Below are 27,133 nucleotides of genomic sequence, written 5' to 3'. Positions count from 1 at the left end.
TTAAAGAGAGTCAAAACCAATTCTGACTACCAACTTGATGGTGCAATGGTTTGAAGCAGAATTTAAATTTGACACAGGAACAGCTGTTTCAAAGTAGCAGAGAGCCTGCCTTGTTTGAAATCTCTGACAGCCAGACCAGCAAATGTAAAACTCCAAAGTCCGGGAGGCACAGATCTTCAGATGTGTGGGCAAAACACCACAAAACCTATCCATAGAAGACAAAATGTCACTGAAGTACTGAAGGATCGAATACCTAATTGTTAAGCAGAATTGTGAGTTGGTCACTGAAGGAGACTGAATATAATACTTCACAATGAAGACAGCAGAGAATTTTGTCAGTAATTTCCAAAGATGTTTAGGCAAGTTGAAATAGTAGCATATATTATTCTGTAAGAATGATACTAAACCCATCTGGTTGTACACACCCTTTGATGAGAAAAGTTAAATTTCAGTTAAACAGCAAGATTGAAAACAAGGTTACATTGCTAGTAACAGAACCAACACAACTGCGCTCAGGCCTAGTAACTGCTCACAATGCTCAAAATAGCAAACTTAGATTGTATGTGGATCTCTCTCAGTTAAACAAAGGAGTTCAAAGAGAAATCCATCTGACTCCATCTGTTGACAATAGTTTGGCAAAATTGCCAATAAGAGAAGTTTTTCAAATTATTGGATGCTAATAGTGGATTCTGACAGATACTCTTAGACCATGAGTCAAAATTAATAAGTGCACTTATTACACTGTCAGGCAGGATTGCTTCAATTGTCGAACATGTGGGATCTTTGCTGCACCAAACATCTTCTAAACAGCTTTGTTTAGAATCCTGGAAGGGAAACATTTTCCATACGGATGATATCATAATGCATGTTAAAATGCAGAAGGAACATGTCCAGCAGATCAGGGATGTATTAAAGACATTACAGATTGTAGGTCTTACACTAGGTTAGAAAGTGCAATTCTTTCTAAAAATAATAACATTTCTAGATGACGGAATCTAAGAGCAAGGCTTTATGGAGAGGAGGCCATGACCGAGTGGTATTATCACTGGACTGTTAATCCAGAGACCCAAGTAATGTTCCCTGGGGTTCAGGTTCAAATCCCAACATAGCAGATGGTGGAATTAAGCATCTAAAGATGACCATGAATCTGTTGTTGATTCCTGGGAAAAACCCAACTGGTTTACTAATGTCCTTTATGGAGGGAAGTTGCCATCCTTACCTAGTCTGCCCTACATGTGACTCCAGTGGTGCAGCAATGTAATTGACTCTTAAATGCCTTTTGGCCAATTAGGGATGGGCAGGCAGGAGGCTGGGAGAATACAGCAAGCCAAGCAGCATCAGGAGGTGGAGAAGTCGATATTTTGGGTGTAACCCTTCTTCAGGACCTAAAGAAGGGTTACACCCAAAATGTTGATGACTTCATCTCCTGATGCTGCCTGGCTTGCTGTGTTCTTCCAACCTCCTGCTTTCCTATCTTGGATTCCAGCATCTGCAATTTTCTTTGTCTCTAATTAGGGATGAGTAACAATGCCCTCATCCTGTGAATGAATAAATAAAAAATGGTGGATCCAAGGAAGATAAGAGCTATCATCAGTGATTTACCCAGCACTAAAGTGCATGAATGATATATTGCATTTTTTAGAATTGGAGGTTTATCCCCAACGTAACAAGTCTTACACAACCTGTAAGAAAACTTTTGAAGAAAGGCCAGCAATGCTATTGTTATCAGGAACAGAATGCAAGTTTTGAAAAGATTGAAGAGTAATTACTTTCTGATGAAGCTCTAACACATTATATGGCTGCATTATTCCACAAGACTTGAAACAGTCCTTAATCAGGTGCAGACTGACAAAACAAATGTAAAGTGCTTTGATGGAGACTGAACAAAGTATGTAACCATAGAGAAGGGAGTCTTAGCAGCTACATGAGGATGTGAAAGATTTGCAAACTACTTCACAAAACTGAAATTTCATGTTGAGATGGAACGTAAGCCTTTGGTAATATTACTGGGATTCATAAAAATCTCAGAGGTCGCTGTTTGTAAATAAAAGCTTCGCCTTTTGCTGATGAGATGTGAGTATGCCATATTCCAAAGTCTATCTTCCAGACAAGGTACAGGTAATAATTGATACACTCAGGGATGGCACTAGAATTTTGAACAATGTACAGGATTACATTTGTAAAGCCATACACAACCAAAACCCACAGAGTCAATAATTTCATCAAGATTTCTGGAAAGACCACAGGAAAGGTTAGCAATGGAATATCTGATTTTAAGAGAAAGCAATTTTAGTCCTAATCAACTGTTATTCAATTCTGATTGAAGTAACAAGGCTTCATTTACCACAGCACCCCCACTGATTGGATCAGTAAAAAAGCATGTTGTGATATGCAGTTTTCCTGAAGAGTTCCCTGTACAATGGACCTCAATTTGGAGCATGGATTTCAGAAAGTTCAGGTTTGAGGCAAGCATTACTTATGTGACAGGTTATTTACCCTACCCTTAATTAAACTGAGGCAGAGGGTGTGGTCAAGACCACGAGGTCACTAACGCATACAAATGCAGACTCTGAATTGGCTTAATCAGTTACAAAGCAACACCATTGAATAATGGATATTTCCGATAGAACCGTTAAGAGGAAGGAGGTTAAAATGAATAGACCAGTTTTAGAATACAGGTCAAATATAGTCTCTCAAGACCATGATAAAGTCAAACAAGAAGAGAAATGGTACAGCAAAAAGCAACAGGGATGGTACAACTCATGACATGGAGCAAAATCTGTCAACCTTAAAGCTAGAGCAGAAGGTCTTAATTGGGGATAGGAAATCAGAAGCCATAGTCAGAAAAACAGATTAACCAAAACGTATATTGTCAGAATTCCTGAAGGGATATTTAAGAGGACCAGGAAAGTTTTTATCATAGTTGATCTGAGAAGTAAGAACAAACATGATCATCATAGAATGTAGGCAGCCATCCCTGTACTACATCCAATGTGCATGGTGTCACACCACCATTTCAGACACGGTACAGCATCATCACTAATATGTTACATAGAACATAGAACATAGAACAATACAGCACAGAACAGGCCCTTCGGCCCATGATGTTGTGCCGAACATTTGTCCTAACTTAAGCACCCATCCATGTACCTATCCAATTGCCGCTTAAAGGTCGCCAATGATTCTGACTCTGCCACTCCCACAGGCAGCGCATTCCATGCCCCCACCACTCTCTGGGTAAAGAATCTACCCCTGACATCCCCCCTATACCTTCCACCTTTCACCTTAAATTTATGTCCCCTTGTAACACTGACTGTTGAACTGAAATAATTCAGATTAGAGTATCCTTTGAGATTCAGACTTTGAGGTGTTGTGACTTGGGAGGGTTGGGATTTGTTGCTGATGATAATAGTGAAGATGGTAATAATGATGATGCTAATAATAATGGTTACTGCGTAAGCAAGTAAAAATAAATGACTGGACTAAGGTTGACCAAGTAGAGAGAAATTCAGGGTGGGAGTAGGATGTGGGGGTTTGCAGTATAATAGGAGAAAGTGAGGACTGCAGATGCTGGAGATCAGAGCTGAAAAATGTGTTGCTGGAGAAGCACAGCAGGTCAGGCAGCATCCAAGGAGCAGGAGAATTGACGTTTCGGGCATAAGCCCTTCTTCAGGATTCCTTGATTCTCCTGCTCCTTGGATGCTGCCTGACCTGCTGCGCATTTGCAGTATAATGACAGTCATGCAAATCATGAAGATGTAACTGGTGACATGGCTCTGATACAATAAGAGAGAAGATAGCAGACTATAATAAGCATGTGGAGAGAGAGAGTTCTCAGACATTATACTAGTGAGCTGTGTTTGATGTAAAGAAAGGAATGTTACAGTACATCTGGAGCGGGAAAGCCTTACAATGGATGGAATCAAACAGTCTCAGGGACAGTGTGTAGATATCCATAACCTCTCAATGTGTAATTCACTGCTTCAGTTCAAGACAAAGCAATATTGACATAGAGACAGGACAAAATCAAAAATACTGATACATCAATGTTTAATTATAGGTCTGATGACTTGAAAATACAGCGTTAGAATGAAAATATACGTCCAAAAAACATGCTTATGCATTATAAGCCTTTCAAAATGTCTAAGGGAAAAGTTAATCATTCCTGGAATTATTTAATTACACAGGGAGCTAAGTACTCCTTTGAAATTTAAACAGCATGGCTCCTCGTCTGTTAGCTCTCTCTTGGATCAAAGTGGCATAATTATGATATTTCTGAATTCCTGGTTTCTGTCAAGGCTGGTTTATAAGATCTGTCCACCTCAAGCATACTAATGACTGTGTTCTTCCAATCTGGGACAGAGTTCTAATCCCTCCAAACTGACTAAGTGTGATCTCCTTAATCACAAGTCCACAATAGGTGTGACGCCATTAGTCTGTTGGCTACTGTGACTTCATGCTTGGATGCCAGTTTGAGGCGGTTTGTTAAAAGACAATTTCTTTAGCAAAGTCATAACATCAACTTTAAATCACTAGTTTCTTTCCCCTCTTATTTGGTGAGTTCTATGTTTACTTATAAGGTATTTACTTCCTCTGTTATTCACAGGTTGGTGCTTGGTTTCATGTGCTGTACTGTGTTCTTGTCCATGTGGCTCAGTAACACCTCTACCACCGCTATGGTGATGCCAATTGCAGAAGCTGTGCTGCAGCAGCTCATCAATACCAGCCTGGAATCTGATGCGGAATTAACTGTAATCACGGACACTGACAGCATAGAAGATGCCTACACAAGTTCTGGCTCCCATAAATATGGTGTGTATTAATTATCTACTACGAGCTTTGTTGATCATAACTCACATTGATAACATATGTTCAATGTATGTTCTGTCCCCCAACCAAATCCTGTTTCCTTCTATCTTTTCTCCTTATTTTTGGTGGACAGCATTAAATTAATTACATGGCACTTAACCATTGGAAACACACAAATACTTTAACCATCTAACAGGCTGCCCTAGTTACAAGCTAATTGTTACTATTAATGGGGCCATAACTATCACATTGAGGTCAATTCGGGCAAGTTAAGTTCAACCCCATTTTCCTCCTTCCTTTCTTGAAAGCATTTGGGATGGAGCTGAAAGAGAACTTCCCATGCAATCATTCTACATGGATCATTGATCATTGATCATGTCGTTGAGTGTCTCCGAGTTTTTTGACTTTGACCGAATCAAGATAACATCTATCAACTTAGACGTTTGTTACCAGGGGTGAGTGGATTGTGATCAGGAGGGGTTACATCGGTTGACTTGCTTCCTTTCCTTTCAGGTGCATAGATGTAATAGGCAGCAGCTCAGCTGTAATCTCAGATTATATAAATATGATCTGTTTCCATGTGCTCTCATGCACAGTACCTTTAACTCAAAGCTGTTGAATCATTTTTGTCAAAGAAAATTGCTTTTATTTTTCTGGCATTCCTCTTTTTTGTTTCATTTTAAAAATATTATCCCCGACACTACCGCCTAACTGCGGTAGTGCTTATTTTTTTTCCCCAGCACCCATGTTGTTTGTGTGCAGGTGAGAAAATTGCTTTATTATGTGAATGTTTCATTAACTGTCTCTTATTGCTTCCAGAGGATGAGAATGAGAAAAAGCAGCTGGAACTAATCTATCTTAAAGAAAAGTAAGTTTCGTTATTTGCATGCAATCCAAAAAATGTAGAACAGACTCCAGGAATGGGGCTAAGGAAGTGAACTGGCTTGGAACAGCTTCCCTTCATCTTTTCCATTTATTTATTCAATTTATTTGATTATTAATTTAAATTAAGTTATTAAATATCAATAATTGGCAATACTGATGCAGTCATTCTTGGAGAAAATAACATTAATTCTAGAATCTGTGAGTATTCAATATAAATCAAATAATAAGTGGTGCTGCTCACTTCCCAGTATAAAATAAAAGGTTAACTCTTGAGGATGTTCTGCTCATATCAACTGATCCTGAAGACAGAAGCAACAACATAGACTTGGTTTGTAGATAGAATGTACATAGTATAATACCAATAAAGAATTGCTTTAAAAAGTCCTCAGACGAGCCACATCTCAACATTCTGTAAGACATCACAACAGTAAACCAGTGATAAATCTTATCACAAAGGAACAGTCTTCTGAGTTAAGCAGGGTAATACTCTTTATTTGCATTCTCATTTAGATCCTCCAAAAGAAAAAGAATCACACTTTTGTCAATAATGGAAAACCTTCAGGTGTCTTCATGGTAGCAGGTGTCACTGGTCATTTAGCAAAGACACACTAGAGTTTATGGATTGTGGAAAAACACACTGGTGTATCTGGAATTATAAGTGATATTCATGAGATGGAAATGGTGGGAGGGATAAATTTTGGTTTGGTGTCATAGAGATATACAGCACGGAAACAGACCCATCGGTCTAACTCATCCATGCCAACCAGATATTCTAAATAAATTTTGTCCTATTTGCCAGTGTTTGGCCCATATTCCTCTGAACCCTTCCTATTCATATACCATCCAGATGCCTTTTAAATGTTGTAACTGTACCATGCTCCACCATTTCCTCTGGTGGATCTCAGGGTCAACATTTTCATGCAGAGGATGGTTGTGGAAGAAAATTTGACAAAACTGTGCACACACAATTGTGTCAGGGAATAAGATCTTGTCAAATTTTCTTCCATAATCAACCCCTGCATGAAAAAGTTGCCCCTTAGATCACTTTAAATCTTTCCCCTCTCAACTTAAACCTATGCCCTCTAGTTCTGGACTCCCCCACCTCAGGAAAAAAGGACTTTGTCTATTTATCCTATCATGATTTTATAAACCTCTATAAGGTCACCCCTCAGCCTCTGACGCTCCAGGGCATACAGCCTCTGTCTATTCAGCCTCCCCCCTATAATTTAAACCCTCCAACCTTTGCAACATCCTTGTATATCTTTTCTGAAACCTTTCAAGTTTCACAATATCCTTCCTACAGCAGGGACACCAGAATTGCACGCAGTATTCCAATGGTGGCCTAACCAATGTCCTGTACAGCTGCAACATGACCTCCCAACTCCAAACTCAATGCACTGACCAGTAAAGGAAAACAGACCAAATGCCTTCTTCACTATCCTATCTACCCAAGACTCCACTTTCAAGGAACTATGAACCTGTACTGCAAGTTCCCGCGACTTTACCTTTATGTGTAAAAGTCCTGCTCTGATTTGCCTTTCCAAAATGCAGCACCTCACATTTATCTAAATTAAACTCCATTTGCCATTCCTCGGTCCATTGGCCCATCTGATCAAGATCTTGATCTACTCTGAGGTAACCTTCTTTGCTGTCCACTAAACCTCCAATTTTAGTGTCATTTGCAAACTTACTAACAATACCTCCTAATTTCATATCAAATCATTTATATAAATGACAAAAAGCAGGGGACCCAGTACTGATCCTTATGGCACACCAGTGTTCACAGGCATCCACAGCAACCCTCCACCACCACCTTCTGTCTTCTACCTTCGAGCCAATTTTGTATCCAAATGGGAATATAGAGATAAAGTGGAGTATATAAGGATGAGAAATGATATAATAGAACACAGGTACATACATGGGCTATACCAAATGTACACGTAAGAAATAAACATATAACATGGAATATGCTTTTCTTTCTTAGAATTGCTTCATTGGCTAACACTCAGTGCAGAGTACCCTTGTTCCATTACCCTTTGACTGAATACAATCCCCACTGATGTGACTAAGGTATTTAGGTATTTTGAGAGTGTCATTTGTTTGAAGCGTATTCAGTGAGTTTGCTATGTAAACTGGTGACAGATACCATTGGTGTGACATTGATGTAGCATGGTATCATACAGCAAGATGTCCTTGCTTCATCACCGTGGCAAACATGACAGCTGCCTAACCTTATGTCTGTACTGAAGGGCAAGACAAGACAGAAGGAATTTGAGCTTCTAAGTTCTGAATGAGATAGCAAAGCATGAAAAGACAAGCAATGGCAAGGCAGTGAATATCCAAGTGGCCGTAAAACAAGGGAGCATCAAGAGTGCAAGTCACTGGTCCAATCCGTGAGTTCGATGTCTTTTACTGTACACAAAGTGGCCTGCCAGTAGGATTACAATGAAAGGTACTGGTGCAATCCAAAGTTTAGTATCGAAGTAGAGAGCTGTGTTCTATGTGAGCCAGAAATGTGTCAGGGAGATGTGGTGAGGCTAGTGCATGTCCGATGTGGGGAGTGTTGGGAGCTGTGGTAGTGTGATGCAAGCATAATTTGAGCTGTTGAAGACCGTTGCTTATTCTGGAGGCCTAGAGGAACAATTGGTAATTTGGAGCTACCAGTGACCCATTCTGACTTTCATGTCAGGAATTGATTCTGACATGTGGGAGAACAGGAAACTGCATATAAATGAGGTGAGATGCAGATACATGCATATAGAACTATCCAAAATGCTTATAATCAATACATTTTGCATATGATGTACAATCATGTAGACAAACAATTTTACAAGGCTTCCTAAATAGAAAATGCCATGAGGCAGCTCATAATCTCTTTTTTTTTGAGGATAGTAAAGAAACCAGGATACTGGTTGCATTGAGTGGAATCAAAGAAAATAGATTAGTATTTGATAATAGAGGCAATTTGAATCTTCATTCCAGTCAATCTCCCAACAATTTGGTCAACCAGAAAGTAGGAATGTTTGGGATCACAGATAATGAATTGGCATTATGAATGGTGATCAATTCAAGCTTTTTATACAGTTTTGAAATGTCTCCCTGCTGCAAATGTGATGTCATCCTTGGTGCAGGCTTACTAAAGTCATCTTAGAATACTATGCTCACACAGCATTCAAATGAACCCGGTATAAATCTTGAAGTTGCAGTGTTTATGAGGATTTTTTGGAATGCTGAAAAGGAGGAAAGCATTCAGTTTAAATCCTTTCATTAAATCTAAAAATGCTAATCTCATGAATTGTGAAACTTAGTTGAACCCACCACCAAATCCCAAATAATTCTGGGGCACTCATATCTACGCAGACATGGAACAAAGATCATAGTTCAGTGTTGGTACCAAAAAACTGTTTACCTTGATTGGTATTAGTTTGAAATGAAGATCTGAAAGCAAGAGATGTAGAGTTGACACAGTCACAAGAAATATGATTCACATCAGCATCCCTCAGCTGGGAGTTGAATCGTGTCTACATGTCCTCCTCCTGTTCATACATTCATGTTATCCTTGAAATTAATATGTATCAGCTCTGTGTGCTACACACCCTGTCCAATCTAAACAAGTGCCCTAAGCATATATTCTGTCTGACTAATCCAATTTTCTCAAGCAAATCAGTTCTGAAACAGGCAAAATAATTTCTTCTGTTCAGTCATGCTCAGTTGGAAAATGTGCAATGCCTTGGAAGAATTATTGACTAAATCACCTGTAACTCAAAGTAATTCTTTATTTGCAGCTATGATCAGCAATATAGGGCTGAATGAAATCTCCAATGTCTCATTCATCAGAAGTTATGAATCATGATTAGATGTTCTTTTGAGCTGGATATTGAGTGTCCTTCAGACCACATGAATCTGAAGAAAACAGAAATGCTTTGCTGGAATTACTTAAGCTTTATTTTAATTTCCTAGTGCAGCAAAGAAGAACCAACTTGACCAGAAAATGCTGACTGAACCACAGGGGCAGGTTTGTAACATTATCAAATTTATAGCATTATCACTGATCTTGTTTGGTTGCTGACTGGATTCTGTTTCTTCCTGTTTTATGGCCCTGCTGTTTTTTGCAGAAGTCTGATAATGATGTTTTATGGCTGCTTCATTACATGTGATAGTGGAACTGGATTAGCAGATAATTTCCATTGTGTGTTCCCAGTGCTGTGGCATTTAAACATTTATGTGGCCAGCAGGGGCTTGACATTTTGTACCTTGTCCTATTTTAAAGGGTAATGTGAATCAAATATATGGCAACTAGATAGTTATACACACACATGAAATCTTGTTAAAAGTTTTCTTATATAAACTGTCATGATCCGAACTGATGTTGCTACCAGGAGACAGTAAGGTCTGCAGATGCTGGAGATCAGAGTTGAGAGTGTGTTGCTGGAAAAGCACAGCAGGTCAGGCAGTGTCCGGGGAGCAGGAAAATTGATGTTTCGGGCCGGACCCCTTCATCAGGAATCAGGAGCCCTTCATCACCATTCCTGATGAAGGACTCCCGCCTGAAATGTCGATTTTCCTGCTCCTCGGATGCTGCCTGACCTGATGTTGCTACCAGACAAGTCAGATCAACCTGGCATGATAGATCATATTTTGATTTATTTTGGTTTTAATGAAGTGACCTATCACTGAAACATAGTTAAAAAACACACAATACCAGGTTATAGTCCAACAGACTTATTTTGAAGTATCAGTAGCTAGCTAATCAAGGAGTAGTGCTCTGAAACCTTGTACTTCCAAATAAACCAGATGTACTATAACCTGGAGTTGTGTAATTTTTAATTTTGTCCGCTCCACTCCAATACCAGCACTTCCACATCATGGCTACCACTGAAACATAAGTATCCAATGCTGCAAGTTTTGCTTTGACAATAAAACAGGAGTTTATTAACAAAAGAAAGTAAGATAAAATAGAATATACTTAATCAGCAACTTATAATGCAAATTTAAAGACTTTTGAACACATAGTAAATGTATGATCCTATTAAAACCAAAACACTCCTTCATAAACTGAAAGGAAACAAAGTAGTTTTTGTGTAGTACCCAAAACACACCCCTAATAGAGTATCACTGTACAATTCTCACACCACAGTCTCCATACCAAACACCTCAGTAGATTTAAGTCTTTTTAAATTTATGTTTTAAAAATACCCGTAAGTGGTTTACAAAATTTGTAAAGCCAGGCCTTAAAAACCGTTTTAAAATAAATCACCATGGTTTTATAAGTATTTACAAGTTAATTATTGGCTTCAGACATTCACAGGTTACTAACTCAAAACCAGAAATCCAACCTAAATAGTATAAAACATGTGCATATACATCTACAGTTTACATCACAAAACTCTTCTATGCAACAAATATAATTCATATATCAAGGATTTTCACCACCTTATTCCCATGACATGAACTGAGAGAAATCACATTGATTTATTAATGTATCCATGCATTATTTTTGAACTGTAACCCTTAGCTAAGCAGCTGCCCAAAATTGGCCTGGTCCACTTTAAATATGCAAGTCAGGTTCTGATGATATCGCTGGAGCCCAAACAGGTCTTGTAGCTTGAGACTTGGTCAAAAGAGGAGTGGTGTCTTTCCTATTGGCCAAGCCTGTGGGCTCCTTCAGGCAGCACATGGAAGCACTGAAAACTCCTATGGTGTGATATATGTGGATTAACAGAAAGCCTCCATGGAAGTTCCTTCTCAAAGACTGTTATAGAGAAAAGAATGACTTGTGTTTTATAAAGTGCTTTTCATGACTACCATATGTCTTAAAGCATTTCACTTTTTCAAGTGTGGTCACTGTTATAATGTGGAAAATGCATCTAATAGGCATGCGCATGTTCCCACAAGGAGATGGTGGCACAGTCATTTTGTTCCTGGACTAGGAATTCATAGATTAAAACAGTGGAGTCAAGGTTCAAATCCCACCATTAGCGAATGATGAGATTTAATTTTGATTAATAAATCTGGATTTCAAAGTTAGTTTCAGTATTGATGCCATGAAACTTATTGTCAATTGTTGTAAAAACCCATCTAGTTCACTAACATCTTCCAGTGAAAATGATCAGTATTCCTTAACTGGTCCTGTTTACGTTTGATTCCAGACTCACAGCAATAGGATTAATATTTAGCTGCCCTCTGAAATGCCTCAGGAAGCTGCTCAGTTAAAGAAGAACTCAAGATGCTCAACAAATTAGATTAGATTCCCTACTGTGTGGAAACAGGTCCTTCGGCCCAACAAGTCCACACCGACCCTCCGAAGAGCAACCCACCCAGACCCATTTCCTTCTGACTAATGCACCTAACACTATGGGCAATTTAGCATGGCCAATTCACCTGACCTGAACATCTTTGGACTGTGGGAGGAAACCGGAGCAGCCGGAGGAAGCCCACGCAGACACGGGGGGGATGTGCAAACTCCACACAGGTAGTTGGCCAAGGCTGGAATCAAAACTGGAACCCTGGTGCTGTGAGGCAGCAGTACTAACCACTAAGCCACTGTGCCGCTAAATGCAACAGTTGTCCCCAGCAGGGAATTGAATCCTGGTCTCCCGCGTGACAGGCAGGGATACTAACCACTATATTACCGAGGAACTCAATAATGTCACACAAAATAATAAAAAAGAAACACTGTAGTAATGATTAGGTAATAAACATAACGTAGTGATCATACTAGGTGAAACATAGTGACATGCAAGAAATTGTTGGAGACTGAGGAAACATCACAACTAGTTACAGGAGTGGTAATGAACTAGGGTGATGTGAAAATGAAAATGGCCCTTATTCACAGTGAAGTTTGATATATATAAGGTCAGATTTGCAGACAATGCTAAACTAAATGGAGAGGCATTGAATATGATGAAGCAGCTAAGGAACTATGTGACTGCAAATAGTATTACCATATATTATACATTGGGAGATAAATTTGTGCAATATATTCAGTAAATCCTATGGAATTGGCTAAAAGAAGTTCAATTTAATGAGCATGTTGAACACTTTGCCTGACTCTGCAGAGCAGTAAATAAAGCAAACAGAATTCTGGGCCATTTTAACTGATAAGGAGGAGTGGGGCAGGTTTCAGTTTTTGGTGCAGGCGGAGGTATTAAGTCCCCCAAAATACCACCCTTTGAGAAAGTCAATGTCATCCTGCTCACTTCTGATTTAACTGAGCCGTATGGAAAAATGTGAGAAATCCTGGTGGTGATGTCAGGTTTCTAATTTGGATGTTAACAGCCAATGATGCCAATTTTAAACCAGCATCCTGACTTTAATAACTGGTGACCACGTGCCCAAGCTTGATGAATCTCGTCAGCGAACATAAGGAAGACTCAAGGTTCTAAAGTATTGACAAGCTGGAAAGATATTAAGGGTTGTGTATGATCTGGCAATAGGATGGGGATTTGTGACAACTCTGGCTGTTCAAATAAGGAAATAAGGAAGAGAGGAATGAGTGGAACAATATGGTGTGTCAAGCTGGGCAGAGCTGGGCAACAAAACATTGATGAAGTCAGAGTTTGTGGATTAACACAAGCAATATGCCACTCATCTTTCCTCCTCCTCTGAAAATCTAGATCCTTTAGAGGCCCTGTCTGTATGTTAGAGGAATTGCACTCCTGATTACTTCCTGAACCACTTCCATCCTTACCTGTTCACATTGAAAGGCTGGTCCCTCCTGTCAAAGGAAAATAAATCTTCATTGTGCATCCTCACCCCCTACAGCACGGCCTCCAGGGAAGAGGCAGAAAACTAGTGGGCAGCCTCGCCAGGTTGTATTTCCATTCTGAAGTCTCTGGAACCATGCAGAATGTAACCAAACTGACCCCCATCCTGGACCTTTTAAACAGAAATCAACTATTGACATTGCCATGACATGATGGGGTCATGTGCAGGTCATCAAAATCTGCACCATGATTGCTTCAGAAACATGGAAATAGGATGTTAAAGCCATTTCAGAGTTAAAGAGCCACAGCAAAGCTCATTCAGTATTAAATTCAGCCCGATCTGCTGTAAATTACTCTGAGTGGGCCTGTAAGGTAAAAGTTCAGGTCAATATGCTGAGCTCATCATTTTGTAACTGCCTATTGTGGTTAACCCACACCCTCAATAGTCAGAAAAGAAAACATCTTCAATCTTGGACATGGCGCAGAGAAGGGTCACAGGCTGGTTCTTAGCATCAGCGGATTGGTTGTCAGAAGAAGCTAGAAGTAGAGCTTTGCACCTTCTATACATAACATTTCTTGCTTTTGGAATTGGTGAAAACAGACACAAATAAACAAGCCAGAAAGCAATTGATTTTTTTTAATCAGCTGTTTGTATGACCTAGTGACCCCATCAACCGTATAATCTTAGGACTCCCAATTATTCAGACTCAAACACTTCAATAGATCCAAAAGGTCGAGGCCTTAGATTGATACAATATTTGCTCAACATTTGCCCCTAACAACTGATAATGTTTATGGAGTAAACATTCACTGAAAAGCTGTGATCCAACTGAACCTGTGAAGAAGGACATGGAAGAAGGGAAGCTTGTCAGCTGCAGATTTAAAATTGCTGAGCGAATAAGACTGAAATTGGTCAATCCTGTACCTGATTTAGCTCACTACAGTATATATTTTTATGATAGGACATAAGATTAAAAGATCATAGCTCCACAACAAGTCTATGCAGTTAGAAGACACAGCAATAGAATGGGAAACTGGTTTAATGTGGAATAGAGAGAGTTTTAAAAGCAGGAACTGATACGCACACATTGTGATACAGTTTCCATATGTGATAGCCATAATCTAATAGTTTTATTGCCATACTTTGTTTTAATGCTGGCTCAGAATGTGTCATTTTGTAGCTTTAAGTCTAATTGAAAGATTGGGATATGGTTTTAAATGGACAGTGCTACTGGCCAAAGCTATATTTGCTGCCAGTGAAATTGCAGGGTTGGCCATGCAGTCATAGTGTCTCATATGTCACTACTTATCACCATAGACTTTCCAAAAGCAACACGTGGGAGAATATTATGACTGGGCAGAGGTGGGCACTGCAGATACTGGAGATTAGAGTCAAGATTAGAGTGGTGCTGGAAAAGTACAGCAGGTCAGGCAGCATTCTAGGAGCAGGAAAATCGACGTTTCGGGCAAAAGCCCTTCATCAACATTGTGACTGTTCACTCTGGAAAACTGCACCCATATACAAATTGAGGCAACCAATCCATTCATGCTCACTACTCCTTAAAAAGTGTAAGCCTCAAGGTTGTGCTGTAAATGTCACAATTACAATTTATATCTCTGCTAAATCTTGTATCATTTACACAGCAAGACCAACGGTGGGGGGCAGAGGGGTGCAAACGAAACAACAAATGGACAGAAAGGGGATCAGAGAATAGAATGGTAAGGAAGAGCAGGAAGGTGAGAAGAGGGAGGAAGAGATGTGATGGCATGAGGAGTCAGGAACAGGGTAGTAATGGAAACAGAGAACATGGTGGTGAACCTGGCAGAAGAGACACAGCAACAGCAAATGTACGTCTCCCAGTCCCAGTACAATGAGGGTGCAGAGTGATGATGTTAGTTGCAGCGACTTCCTGATCCAGTGCATTGGCACAAGGCACAGTGTTCTGAATGTATTCTGCAGGGAAACGGTGTGGAAAATATGCCAGTTTACACTTTTTTTTTGCCACGTCAGAATTTCTGCGAGAAATGGTAAATTAAGAAGGAAATGATGCATATGCTTAAATGTCACAGTAAAACAGGATTTTACTCAGTTTTAGAAAGCAGCCATGTGTGAAGAAAATGCACTTAGTTCACAGTATCAGCTGATCAAGGTTAAAGTGCATTTTAAAGGAATCATTGTCATCAGAATAGGTTTGCTTGAGTTTTATCTCTAGTTAACTATTTTGTTTAAAAGGTGCTGACTCAAGACTTAATCTTTTGAGGAAATGGACCAGGATTAACAATGCAACTAATCAGAATTCCTGTCTTACTAAATTTCAGTTAGTGAATAAGGACTGGAGGAAAATTCAGCCTTGAGGTTTATCTGGTTTTTTTTGGACCATGGAAATTTTGTGAGCAAATTTAATCTTACCTCACCACAAAGTTTGTGTTTATTCAACCATGTACTTCAAAAATAGTGACTAAGAAGATTATTTCTCAATGCCCTGGAATACTGTGACAACTGTAGTTTTCCATTGCCCATCTGACATTACCTAGCTCAGCAGCAAGCAGGAGTGAACTGGAAGCTTTTCTGATCTGTTTGAATCGTGCTGTTCCTACTGAACCAATGGCAATCACTTTATCACACAAATGTGTTGATTATAACCAATACATTTGAGTGGAACAGTTCTCTTGGTTTTCATTCCCCTGCTTCATGGAACAGGTCTGCTAGTGTGAGACTAAATGCATAGTCTTCTGTAGTACTACCACAAATCTAAAACTGGTCTCAGCTAATTTAGCAGTCACAATATTATAATTGATCAACTGTGCTTTGTCAGGAAGGAGAATATTATCCAGGCTTCCCAGTACCACCACGTAGCACTGTCTAATGACCTCCAGTGAAATACTCTATAAGGAGAAAGTGCTGGCAAGTGTAAGTAGAGCAGTTTGCAGGCATATATAGATAATGGTTACCTGGACAATGTGCTGTAGACTCCCAGCATCTTTAGGACTTAATGCATTAGAGTTAACAGCATTTTTAAGAGATAAAAGGAGAAAATTGGGGAAGAATATATTAAAATGATCACCTGCCTTATGGTGAATTTCTACTATTGACTCTGGCAGATACCTTGAAGCAGATTAGACAACCCAACCTTTCAGTCTAAGTACAGAAGCTGGATGGGCCAGTTGTATCAAACAGAGGGAAGGGACATTATTAAATTTTGTTTGACTAATTATGCTTAAGTAATTGGTTTGGTTGGTGAATACTAAATTGTGGTGGGCATGATATTCATGTGAGTGATTGGCTTGTTTAATGTTTCCCAGATATTTTTATGTTGTTGTTCCTCGATTTTCTACAGAACCAGATTAATCCCATTAAGGAATACAGCAGTAAATACAAAACCAAGCATGACCACATGATCTGCAAGTGTCTGTCACTGAGCATCACTTACGCTGCTACAATTGGAGGCCTCATGACGATCACTGGAACCTCAACCAATCTCATCTTTGCTGAACAATTCAACAAGTAAAATGATCTTTTCTTACTGTGGATCTACTTCTTAACCTGTCAGTTTGGTACAAGAATAAACTCTTCCTCCAGAGTAAATTATAAGATTGCTATTTGCCTTAAGGTGCAAAGAACAATGAAGATATCAGCTATCAATTATATAAGTTATAAATACAGGTTGAAGTTGTCAGACATGTTTCATTTGGGCAAATTACATTTCTTTAATCTAATGAAATTTTCAAGATAATAAATAAAAGGCTGTGCAGACTCAAAAAACTGAATAGCCTATTCCTCTTCCTAATTTATACATTTGTATATTCATGGGCCAACAAAATGTTCCAAGAAAATTGCTCCCTGTACTGAAAGAGTCAAATGCCAACAACTTAAGGGTAAACATTAGGAGGCTAGGAATAAGAGGGAAAGTCAGATGGAATAATTTGATTGCTATAAGTGCACTCAATGCCTTGCTTTCGAGATTGATGGTGAGGTTAGTGCTGACCTGTGTTTGTTGTCATTTAGTTCCAGCCTTTTACTCCTACCTGATATCTACTTGGTTTTATTTAACAGTCGCTACCCAGAATCACGATCTATCAACTTTGGAACATGGTTCGTATTTAGTTTTCCTATTGCCATCATCATGTTGGTGCTCACATGGATCTGGATGCATTGGCTTTTCCTGGGATGCAAGTAAGTAAAGAAACTGAAAAATCAAAACAATGGCCTCTTGCATTAGCACTAGGTAACTCTTCATGTTAGAGTTGATTTCCTGAGTTCTTAAGCATACCCAGTTCCTCACCATTACTTCAAGAAGTTCACCGATGTTCTATTAAGGAAGGATGTGAAAATCGTATCCTCTCCAAACAGAGAAGAGCTATCTAGTTGTCGAGACTTTTATGTTCCCACTGGTATAGGAGCAATTGGTGGAACACAAATAGCATTCAAAACACTCCTGTTCCTAATCCATGCAAGTTTCAGAATTTGAAAGGCTGACAATGCAATGCCACTCACCCTACCATGAATTTCAATGTCGTATAACCAAGGAGGTGCATTAACACTTCCATCATGCAATAATTGATAATTCAATGACTCTGAAACAACTACTTTGATAATTGATGGGTGGGTCATTCCCCTGCAGTCTTAACAAATGACCACAGGATGGGTCAATAGTTTCTGCAAGAAGTGTGATGCAGCAGATGATAGGGGGGGCTTCTCAAGATTCCCTCTACCTATCCAGATAAATCTGATACTGAAAATGTCAACCAAAACCCTCAAGTCAATGCTGCCATTCTTCTGACCCTTTGCATGAATATTCCTCCAACATCAAGAATGCTAAGCCTATTAACATTCGTGTTATTACATGGCATTGCAATTGCAGAATAGCATTCATGTTTGTAGACAGTCTTCACATTCCATCACTAACCTGTCAACGTAAGTCAGAATTCAACCCAAATGCACAAATTTATGATTTTCATCAGAAACACATATCAAAATTTGTGACAGTGTAAGATATTTTTCCCTGAGTTGGGAGGAACTCAGCACTGGAAGGATATATTTTAAATGTCTTCTCTTCTGCTGGGGTTCCTTGCATGCTTGGGTATACATTGAAAATCTTTGTGTGCACAGCCAATTTTTCATCATGACTGAAAATGGTGGGTAGAATGATGCCAATTTATTGATTTGAACTCCACCTCGGTTAATCTGTACAAATGCAAACTCAAAAAGCTACATGATACTTTGCAGAATCAAACATGTTTCAGCTGGAGGGGGACCAATATCCTGGTAGTCACATTTACCAGTTTTACAAGGGAGCATTTAAACTAGATTGGCAATGGAATAGGATCCTCAACAGCAGGGAGGCAAGTGTGAAGCTAGAAGGAGATGCACTGATCAGAAATAGCAAGTTGAAGAGACAGGTCAGGCTGGAGTGAGGAAAGCCTGTTGGATTAAATTGCAGAAATTTCAATGCAAGAGGGCTGAGAGGAAAAGCCAATCAACTCAGGACATGGATAGATTAAGAGGAGTATCATAGCAGTGGTCAAAGATGAAATAACTGAGGTATCATCCTGTGAGGCTTTGAGGGTGGAGCAAAGAAATAAGAAGGAGATGGTGACATTATTGGGGTTATATTATAGGCCCCCATATTGTCAATGGAAATTAGAGAAACAAACATGCAGGGAGACTGGGGAGACTTGCAGAAGCAATAGGGTTGTCATAATAAGGGATTTTAATTTTCCTAACATTGGCTGGGACTGCCATAGTATTAAGGGGTTAGATGGGGTGGAACTTGTTAAGTGTCTTCAGGAAAGTTTCCTCAAGCAGTATATAGAGGGTCCTTCTCAGGAAGGACCAAAATCCAACCTACTCTTGGGAAATAGGGCAGGACAGGTTACGGAGGTGACAGTGCGAGAGAACTTTGGAACCAATGATCATAGTTCTATTAATTTTTAAATAGTTATGGAGAGAGATAAAACTGGTCCACAGGTTCAAGTTCTAAATTGGGACAAGGTGAATTTTGATGGAATTAGACAGGAGCTAGCGAGGATTGATTGGATTAGTTTGTTTGCAGGCAAAGGGATCTCCGGCAAGTGGGAGGCCTTTAAAAGTGAGAAAGCTGCAGTTCGTGGTCTACATGTTTGTGTGCGGGTGAAGGGCAAGGTTGGCAGGAGTAGGGAACTGTGGATGACAGGAGATATTGAGGCTTTAACCAGAAAAAAAGAGGCGTGGTTCAGGTACAGGCAGCTAGGATCAAGGGAATCCCTGGAGCTACATAGGGGATATTGGAGTATCCTGAAGAATGAAATCAGGAGGTTAAAAAGGGGGCACGAGACAGCCTTGGCTGAGAAGATTAGGGTGAATCCAAAGAGATTCTTTAAGTATATTAAAGGAAAAAGAATAACTAGAGAGAGAATAGGACTTCTCAAGGACCAAAGTGGACATGTATGTGTGGAATTGCAGCAGATGAGTATTTCTCCTCTGTGTTTACCATGGAGAAAGACATGAAGACCTGCGAACTTAGGGAAGTTAATGGTCATAGCTTGGGTCAGTTCATCTCACAGTTGAGGAAGTGTTGGACATATTAGAATGTATGAAGATGGATAAATCTCCTGGTCCTGACCAGATATATCCAAGAACACTGCAAGAGGCTAGAAAAGAAATTACGGGGGTCCTGGCTAATATACTTGCATCATCGTTAGCCACAAGTGAGCTCCTGGAAGACTGGAGGTTAGCAAATGTTCAGCCCTTATTCAAGAAGGGCTGCAAATAAAAGCCTGGGAACCTTGACCAGTAAGCCTAACATCTGTGGTGGATAAGTTACTTAAGAAGATTCTGAGGGATAAGATGTACATGTATTTGGAAAGACAGGGTTTGTTTAGAAGCAGTCAACATGGCTTTGTGTAGGGGAAATCATGCCTCACAAATTTGTTTGATTTCCTTGATGAAGTAACCAGGAAGGTTGATGAGGGCAGGGCAGTAGACGTAGTCTATGTGGATTTCAGTAAGGCCTTTTATAAGATTCCACATGGTAGGCTGCTCTGGAGGATTAGATCGCATGACATCCATGGAGAGCTGGCAAATTGGATACACTATTCATGATAGGAAGCAGAGGGTAATAGTTGAAGGATGCTTTTTGCACAGGAGGCCTGTGACTAGTGGAGTGCCTCGGGGATCTGTGCAGTGCCCATTGTGGTTTGTTTATCCATATCAATGATTTGGATGAGAATGTGCAAGACATGATTAGTAAGTTTGAAGACGACACTATAAAAGGCGGTATCGTGGAGAGTGAGGAAGGCTATTGCAAATTGCAGGAGGACTTTGGTCAGCTGGGGAAGTGGGCTGAAAAATAGGAAATGGAGCTTCATATAGATAAGTATGAAGTCTTTCATTTTGGAAAGCAAGTCAAGGTAGGAGTTTCATGGTGAATGGTAGGACCTTAAAGAGTGTAATGGAACAGAAGGATCTTGGAGTTCAGGTGCATGGTTCTCTGAAAGTGGGGTCACAGGTAGACAGGGCAGTGAAGAAGGCTTTTGGCACACTGACCTTCATCAGTCAGAACATTGAGTATAGAAGTTGGGAAGTTATGTTGCAGTTGTACAGAGTGTTAGTGAGGCTGCACTTGGAGTATTGTGTTCAGTTTTGGTCATCCTTGCTATAAAAAGGATGCTATTAAACTGGAAGGAGTACAGACAAAATTTATGAGGATCTTGCCAGGACTCAAGGGACTAAGGTATAGGGAAAGGTTGGACAAGTTAGGATGTTTTTCTTTAGAGTGTAGGAGAGTGAGGTGAGATCTTAACAGATCATGAGAAGCATGAATGCACTCAGTCTTTTTCTCAGTGTTGGAGAATCGAGAACTAGAGGGCATCAGTTTAAAGTAAGAGGGGAAAGAATAACGTGAATCTGAGGGGCAACATTGTTTACATAGAGGGTGGTATGCATATGGAATGATCTGCTAGTGGAAGTGTTTTAGGTGGGTATATTAACAACATTTAAAAGATATTTGGACAAATACATGGATAGGAAAGGTTTTAAGTATTTGGGCCAAGTGCAGGGAAATGCCATTAGCATGGATGAACATTTTGCTCATCATTGACAAGCTGGGGCTGAAGGTCCTGTCTCCGTGCTGTGATTTCTATGAACTTATTTATACCGAAGACAAGTGAAGCAGTGTCACAAAAATAACACAACTACTATAAAACAATCTCTTATCTACAATTGACAGGCAAAGAGAAGATATATTTTATTTCAGAATCAAGGTCATAATGTGAGAGAGTCATCATTAAATGAAGTTCAGCAAAATTAGTATTTGTTATCCAGCTAGCCATCTTATGATACAGTGTGGATTACAGGTATATTAGGTATAATAGGTTTAGTAATTAATTTTCCTATTATGCCTTAACAATGAGGAAGATTGCCCATTGCCATCATATATTAATCATAAGAGTGTTTGTCAAATTTTTTCTGCTAACTGAAAAACAACCAATATCTTTGGATAAGTATCTCTTCTTGAGAAGATTGCTCATTGTGAATACTTACTTAGAAGACTTTGGCCACAGAATGCAATCCCAGGAGATAATTTTCACTCTATTCAAATGGCTACTTTTTAAAATTACTCAAGGCCTCAGGACAAATTCTCACTTGTGAATAACTCCGTTTCAATGTAATGTTATATCTCCCACAAGCTTCCTTATTCTACACAACAAGACTCTACATAAATTGCACAACACCAGGCTATAGTCCAACAGGTTTAATTGGAAGCACTCGCTTTCAGAGCTCTGCTCCTTCATCAGGTGGTTGAAGGAACAGCGCTCCGAAAGCTAGTGCTTCCAAATAAACCTGTTGGACTATAACCTGGTGTCGTGTGATTTTTAACTTTGTACACCCCAGTCCAACACTGGCATCTCCAAATCATGACTACATAAATTGGGAATGGAAATCAACCTGTCAAAACAAAAGGGTTGAATACATAATTTTATTACATCGCTTGTATAATTTTTCATTACAGTTTTAAGGAAACGTGTTCTCTTAGTAAGAAGAGGAAGACAAAACGTGAGGAAATGTCTGAAAGGAGAATTCAGGAAGAGTATGAAAAATTAGGGCCATTCAGGTATACAGTGCTATTTATTTCTCACTGTTAGGAAAGATAGAGGTTATTTCAAAAACAAATTTCACATCATTTAATTAAATATAACTCTCTTTTACTTTTATAATATCTCAGCTATCCAGAAATGGTGACTGGAATTTTTTTTGTGCTGATGACATTGTTATGGTTTACCCGGGAGCCAGGATTTGTCCCTGGATGGACATCACTCTTTGAAAGGTAAATCTAAAATTCTATAATGCCCAGTAACCCTGCTATCCGTGAGCCTGCACTTCATTATACTCACACTGACCCACTTCCTAATCCCATCGGCACACTCACTCACCTCCCAATCCCACCGGGACACTGACCCACCTCCCAATCTCATTGGAACACAGACCCACCTCCCAATCCCATTGGGACACTGACCCACCTCCCAATCCCACGGGGACAATGACCCATCTCCCGATCTCATTAGAACACGGACCCACCTCCCAATCCCACCGGGACACTGACTCACCTCCCAATCTCATTGGAACATGGACCCACCTCCCAATCCCAACTGGACACTGACCCACCACCTAATCTCATTGGAACACTGACCCACTTCCCAATCCCACCGGGACACTCACTCACCTCCCAATTTCATTGGAACCTGGACCCACCTCCTAATCCCACTGCGACACTGATCCACTTCACAATTCCACTGGGACACTGATCCACCTCCCAATCCCATCGGGACACTGACCCACCTCCCAATCCCACCGGGAGACGGACCCACCTCTCCATCCCATCAGGACACTGACCCACCTCCCATTCCCACTGGCACACTGACCCACCTCCCATTCCCACTGGCACACTGATCCACCTTCCAATCCCACCAGGACTCGCAATAGGTTAAGATCAACTAGGAGAAAGTGAGGACTGCAGATGCTGGAGTACCAAAGTTGAAAAGTGTGGTGCTGGAAAAACAATAATTCAATGCTCAATCTCATTGGGATACTGATCTACCACCCAATCTCACTGGAACACTAATCCACTTCCTAATCCTAATGTAACACTGATCCACCTCCCAATAGCACTGGAATATTTACCCACTTCCCAATCCTACTGGAATGTTAATCTACTTCCCAATCCCACTGGAACAGTGATCCATCAATTTTGTGAAAGTTATTTGAGAATGAAATGAACAAAATGGATTAAGGGGAACTGATAGATGTAGTGCATTTGCATTTCCAAAAGAAAGTTAGTTAAAAGCTACGTTCAAGTTTCCATACAATTAAGAGCGTGTGGTGTTAATGGTTAAATGCTGGCACAGAGAATGACATGGCTCACTGAAAATAGAGAATCAAGATCAGTGGGCTACTTTCAGTTTGGCAAACTATTACAAATAAGATGCCCTAGGTATCAGTGCTAGTGCCTCAACTGTTTACAGTTTATGGCTTTGATGGAGGGACCAATTATATTTCAACCAAATATGCTAACAGCACATGGATAGGTAAGGTAAGTGTTTTGTGAACAGGATACAAAAAGTCTGCAAAGGGATATAAATAGAATAAATGAATGGGTCAAAAAAATGGCAGATGGTATATAAGGTTGGAAATGTGAGATTGAAATCTTGACAGGAAGAATAGAAAATCTCAATTCTGGCCTCGATTTGCCATTGATGAGACAGTTGTTATTCCAGGGAGACGCAAGTTATTTATGAAAACCATGAGGAATCCCCATTGTAACAGATTCTGAAGGAACTGCCTGGAAATTGAAGATTCCGCTGTCAATTTTGCTTTGTCTGAAACCTTGTAAATGTTGCTATTTGGAGGGCTCCAGAAAAACTAAGTAAAATAGCTATTCAGGAAAAGTTAGATTATTAAATCCATAGTGTAACTCCTGAAACACTAAAAACAGACCCTGTATTTACCTTACACCCAACAATATCTCCGTCAGATAACATACAGCTACCCCGTGCATCCTCCTCCCCGCCATCACACCCCCCCCTCCCCAACACCATTACCACACACCACCCTGGGACCCAACCCACCTCTTCCATTCCCTGCATCCAGACTTGATCTTAACCCCCTTCTTTCTCCCTGCCAACTAACCCCTTCATCCGTATCTGATGCACCTTCACCATCCCACCTGATTGGACCCATCTGAGTTAGATTTCAAATTCCACTAGAATTCAACAAGCCCCCCCTTACCCCCAGAATGGAATCAAACATTCTACAACTCCACTCACTATGTTTGGACCTGACCTGACCCCCGTGACTATACACAACTCATATATTCAAGTCTGTGTTAGACAGATCTACAAGAGAGGCAATCGTTATAGGGGCAGGCAGGAAAGTGGAAATATGGCCTCAGTGAGATTGGCTGTGATCTTATTCAAAGGCAGACTGGATATAGGGGAGCTGAATATCCTATTGCTGCTCCTACTTCTATTGTTCTTACGTTATCCCAATCCTATTTCAATCTGGTCTGCCAACCAATCCAATTCTTCTCCAACTTTCATGTGTTTAAACTTAAGTCAGTTAAGGTTGAATAAATTATTTAATTTTAATTGGTTATGAGAAAGCCATCCTTCAGACTGGTCATGATTTACATGAAATCTGTGAAATGTTCTTGACTACGTGTCCCTAATAATTTATTCATTTCTGCGACTTTCAGAAAAGGCTACAGGACAGATGCCACTGTTTCCATCTTTCTGGGGTTTCTTCTCTTCTTGATTCCAGCTAAGAAACCATCTTTCCCCTGTTATGGCAAAATGAATGAAGGTGAGTTCTGATGGGCTGAGCTACTGGCTTCTTTTCAGTCCAAACAGATTTTTCTCTCCTTCATGGTCTAAGAGGTCCATCATTAATACAATTGTCTGTATCTTTGTTAAGATCAGATAACTCAGCACAGATTGAAGATCAAAGTAAGGCTCTTTTGATCCTCAAGTGTTGCATGTTATCATTGAGCCATTATGCACCTTAAGTCCAATTTTTGAATCTGTTTCTCTGATAATTAGGTGAAGGATTTGGCATTTGGCATAAAAGAGAACTAAGGGGCAACCTTTTCACACAGAAGGTTGTACATGTATGGAATGAGCTGCCAGAGGAAGTGGTGGAGGCTGGTACAATTGCAACATTTAAAAGGCATCGGGATGGGTGTATGAATAGGAAGTGGTTGGAGGGATATAGGCCGGGTGCTGGCAGGTGGGACTAGATTGGGTTGGGATATCTGGTATGCATGGATGTGTTGGACTGAAGGGTCTGTTTCTGTGCTGTTCATCTCTATGACTCTATTACTCTATTTGCTATTATCGATAATAGGAAGAGCAACATCACGCAAAAACCTCTTACCATTTCCTAGCTTCTCCTTCCATTTAAGATTAAAAGGTTGACATTGCAGCAAGGCAGCCGATATTCTCACTAGGTGATGTGTTCAGAGGTTGAAGAATGTAATCTGTCATGAACTTGAGAGGATGATGCTTTTCAGCAGTTGAGAGCAGTGATACTAGAAGACAGTGATATTACTCAGGGAGTGGGCATATCATTAAATTAAATATTGTTGTTGTTGGGCTATTTTGGTCTAGAGGAAACCTTATATGCAGCAGCCACTTAAATCTGGGAATATGAGCAGCTGAGTAGTTAACTGCTTTATTGAAAGGAGTGATAATATATCGTGTAGAAATGAATAAATCCCTCGATAACATATTTGTTCAAGTATTAAGCAGAGTTTTATTGCAAATCAGCTGGTGATTCAGCCATCTCTGTTCATTTCCCGCTGTCTTTCTATGATTTATGTGCACAATAGCATAGTTATAATTTTACAAAACTAACGAATGATGTTTTAAACATCAGATGAACGAGTAAACAGAAGATGTGGGTGTGTTCAATGTTAGTCAATGTCAGAATTAGATATTCAAATCCTTTTAAAGCTGAAACAGAGAGACACTTTAAAGATATTTTAAATCTGCTATATAGAAATGTATTGACACACTTCTGGAGTAGGTGCAACTTGAACCATATCACCTTGTCCTGAGATTGGGACAACCATCATTGTGCCACAGGAATCCAACACTGAGGAAGTCAGCTCCAGAGTTGATTGAAGACAGAGAGTCCTCATTGCCTTATTATTTGTGGTGTTATGGTAGGAGGAATCAGTGGTAATGCCCCAGCCTCTGAGCCAAGAGGCACAGGTGCAAGACCCAGTTGCTCCAGAAATGTATAATAACATCTCTGAACGGATTGACTCGGATATACAAAGAGATTGTAGGGGATCATGGGATATTATGGAAAATCGGTATTGTCCCAGTGGAACTTTTATGGCACATGGGTAGTGTCCCTCCCTTAGGGCCAGGTTCAAGTCCAGAAATGTGTTGTATTATCTCTGAATAGATTAATTAGAAATATCCAACAAGATGAGTTCTTCCTGGGTTCCAGAAATGCCCTACTACCTCATGGAAATGCTCTCTATGTCCTTCTGCATGACACGGGGGTGTTTCCTGTATGGGCTGCTGCTTTTTCTCCTTTATCCCCTCACCCAGACATAACTTGGCTTTTTATTTTATCGCTGGGCATCCTCAGTGGAGTGGACTGGCCTGGGCCAGAGCATGCTATATACATCAGTCCCATGTAATCCCAGATTGCCGTGGTTCATGGACTCCCAGCCCACCTGTTTATTTTG

At 40.0% G+C, this 27,133-nt stretch overlaps 1 protein-coding gene across 2 annotated transcripts in view; it reads left to right on the top strand.

The window, feature by feature from the left end:
- Positions 1 to 27,133, top strand: part of slc13a4 (solute carrier family 13 member 4) — a 116,461-nt gene that overhangs the window by 74,259 nt on the left and 15,069 nt on the right. For both annotated transcript variants that reach the window (XM_087997252.1, XM_043709429.2), the window contains 8 exons: positions 4,607 to 4,812; positions 5,629 to 5,677; positions 9,655 to 9,709; positions 16,739 to 16,905; positions 17,455 to 17,574; positions 22,391 to 22,492; positions 22,604 to 22,705; positions 25,130 to 25,236. In XM_087997252.1, the coding sequence (XP_087853378.1) occupies positions 4,607 to 4,812; positions 5,629 to 5,677; positions 9,655 to 9,709; positions 16,739 to 16,905; positions 17,455 to 17,574; positions 22,391 to 22,492; positions 22,604 to 22,705; positions 25,130 to 25,236 (908 nt within the window). The remainder of the gene's footprint in view (positions 1 to 4,606; positions 4,813 to 5,628; positions 5,678 to 9,654; positions 9,710 to 16,738; positions 16,906 to 17,454; positions 17,575 to 22,390; positions 22,493 to 22,603; positions 22,706 to 25,129; positions 25,237 to 27,133) is intronic.

Source organism: Chiloscyllium plagiosum, unplaced genomic scaffold (assembly GCF_037043375.1).
Source record: "Chiloscyllium plagiosum isolate Xiang-an unplaced genomic scaffold, Cpla_swu_hap1 HiC_scaffold_19, whole genome shotgun sequence".
Classification (NCBI taxonomy): domain Eukaryota; kingdom Metazoa; phylum Chordata; class Chondrichthyes; order Orectolobiformes; family Hemiscylliidae; genus Chiloscyllium; species Chiloscyllium plagiosum.
The sequence above is the reverse complement of the archived record's forward strand: the minus strand, read 5'-3'. Positions and strand labels throughout refer to the sequence as shown.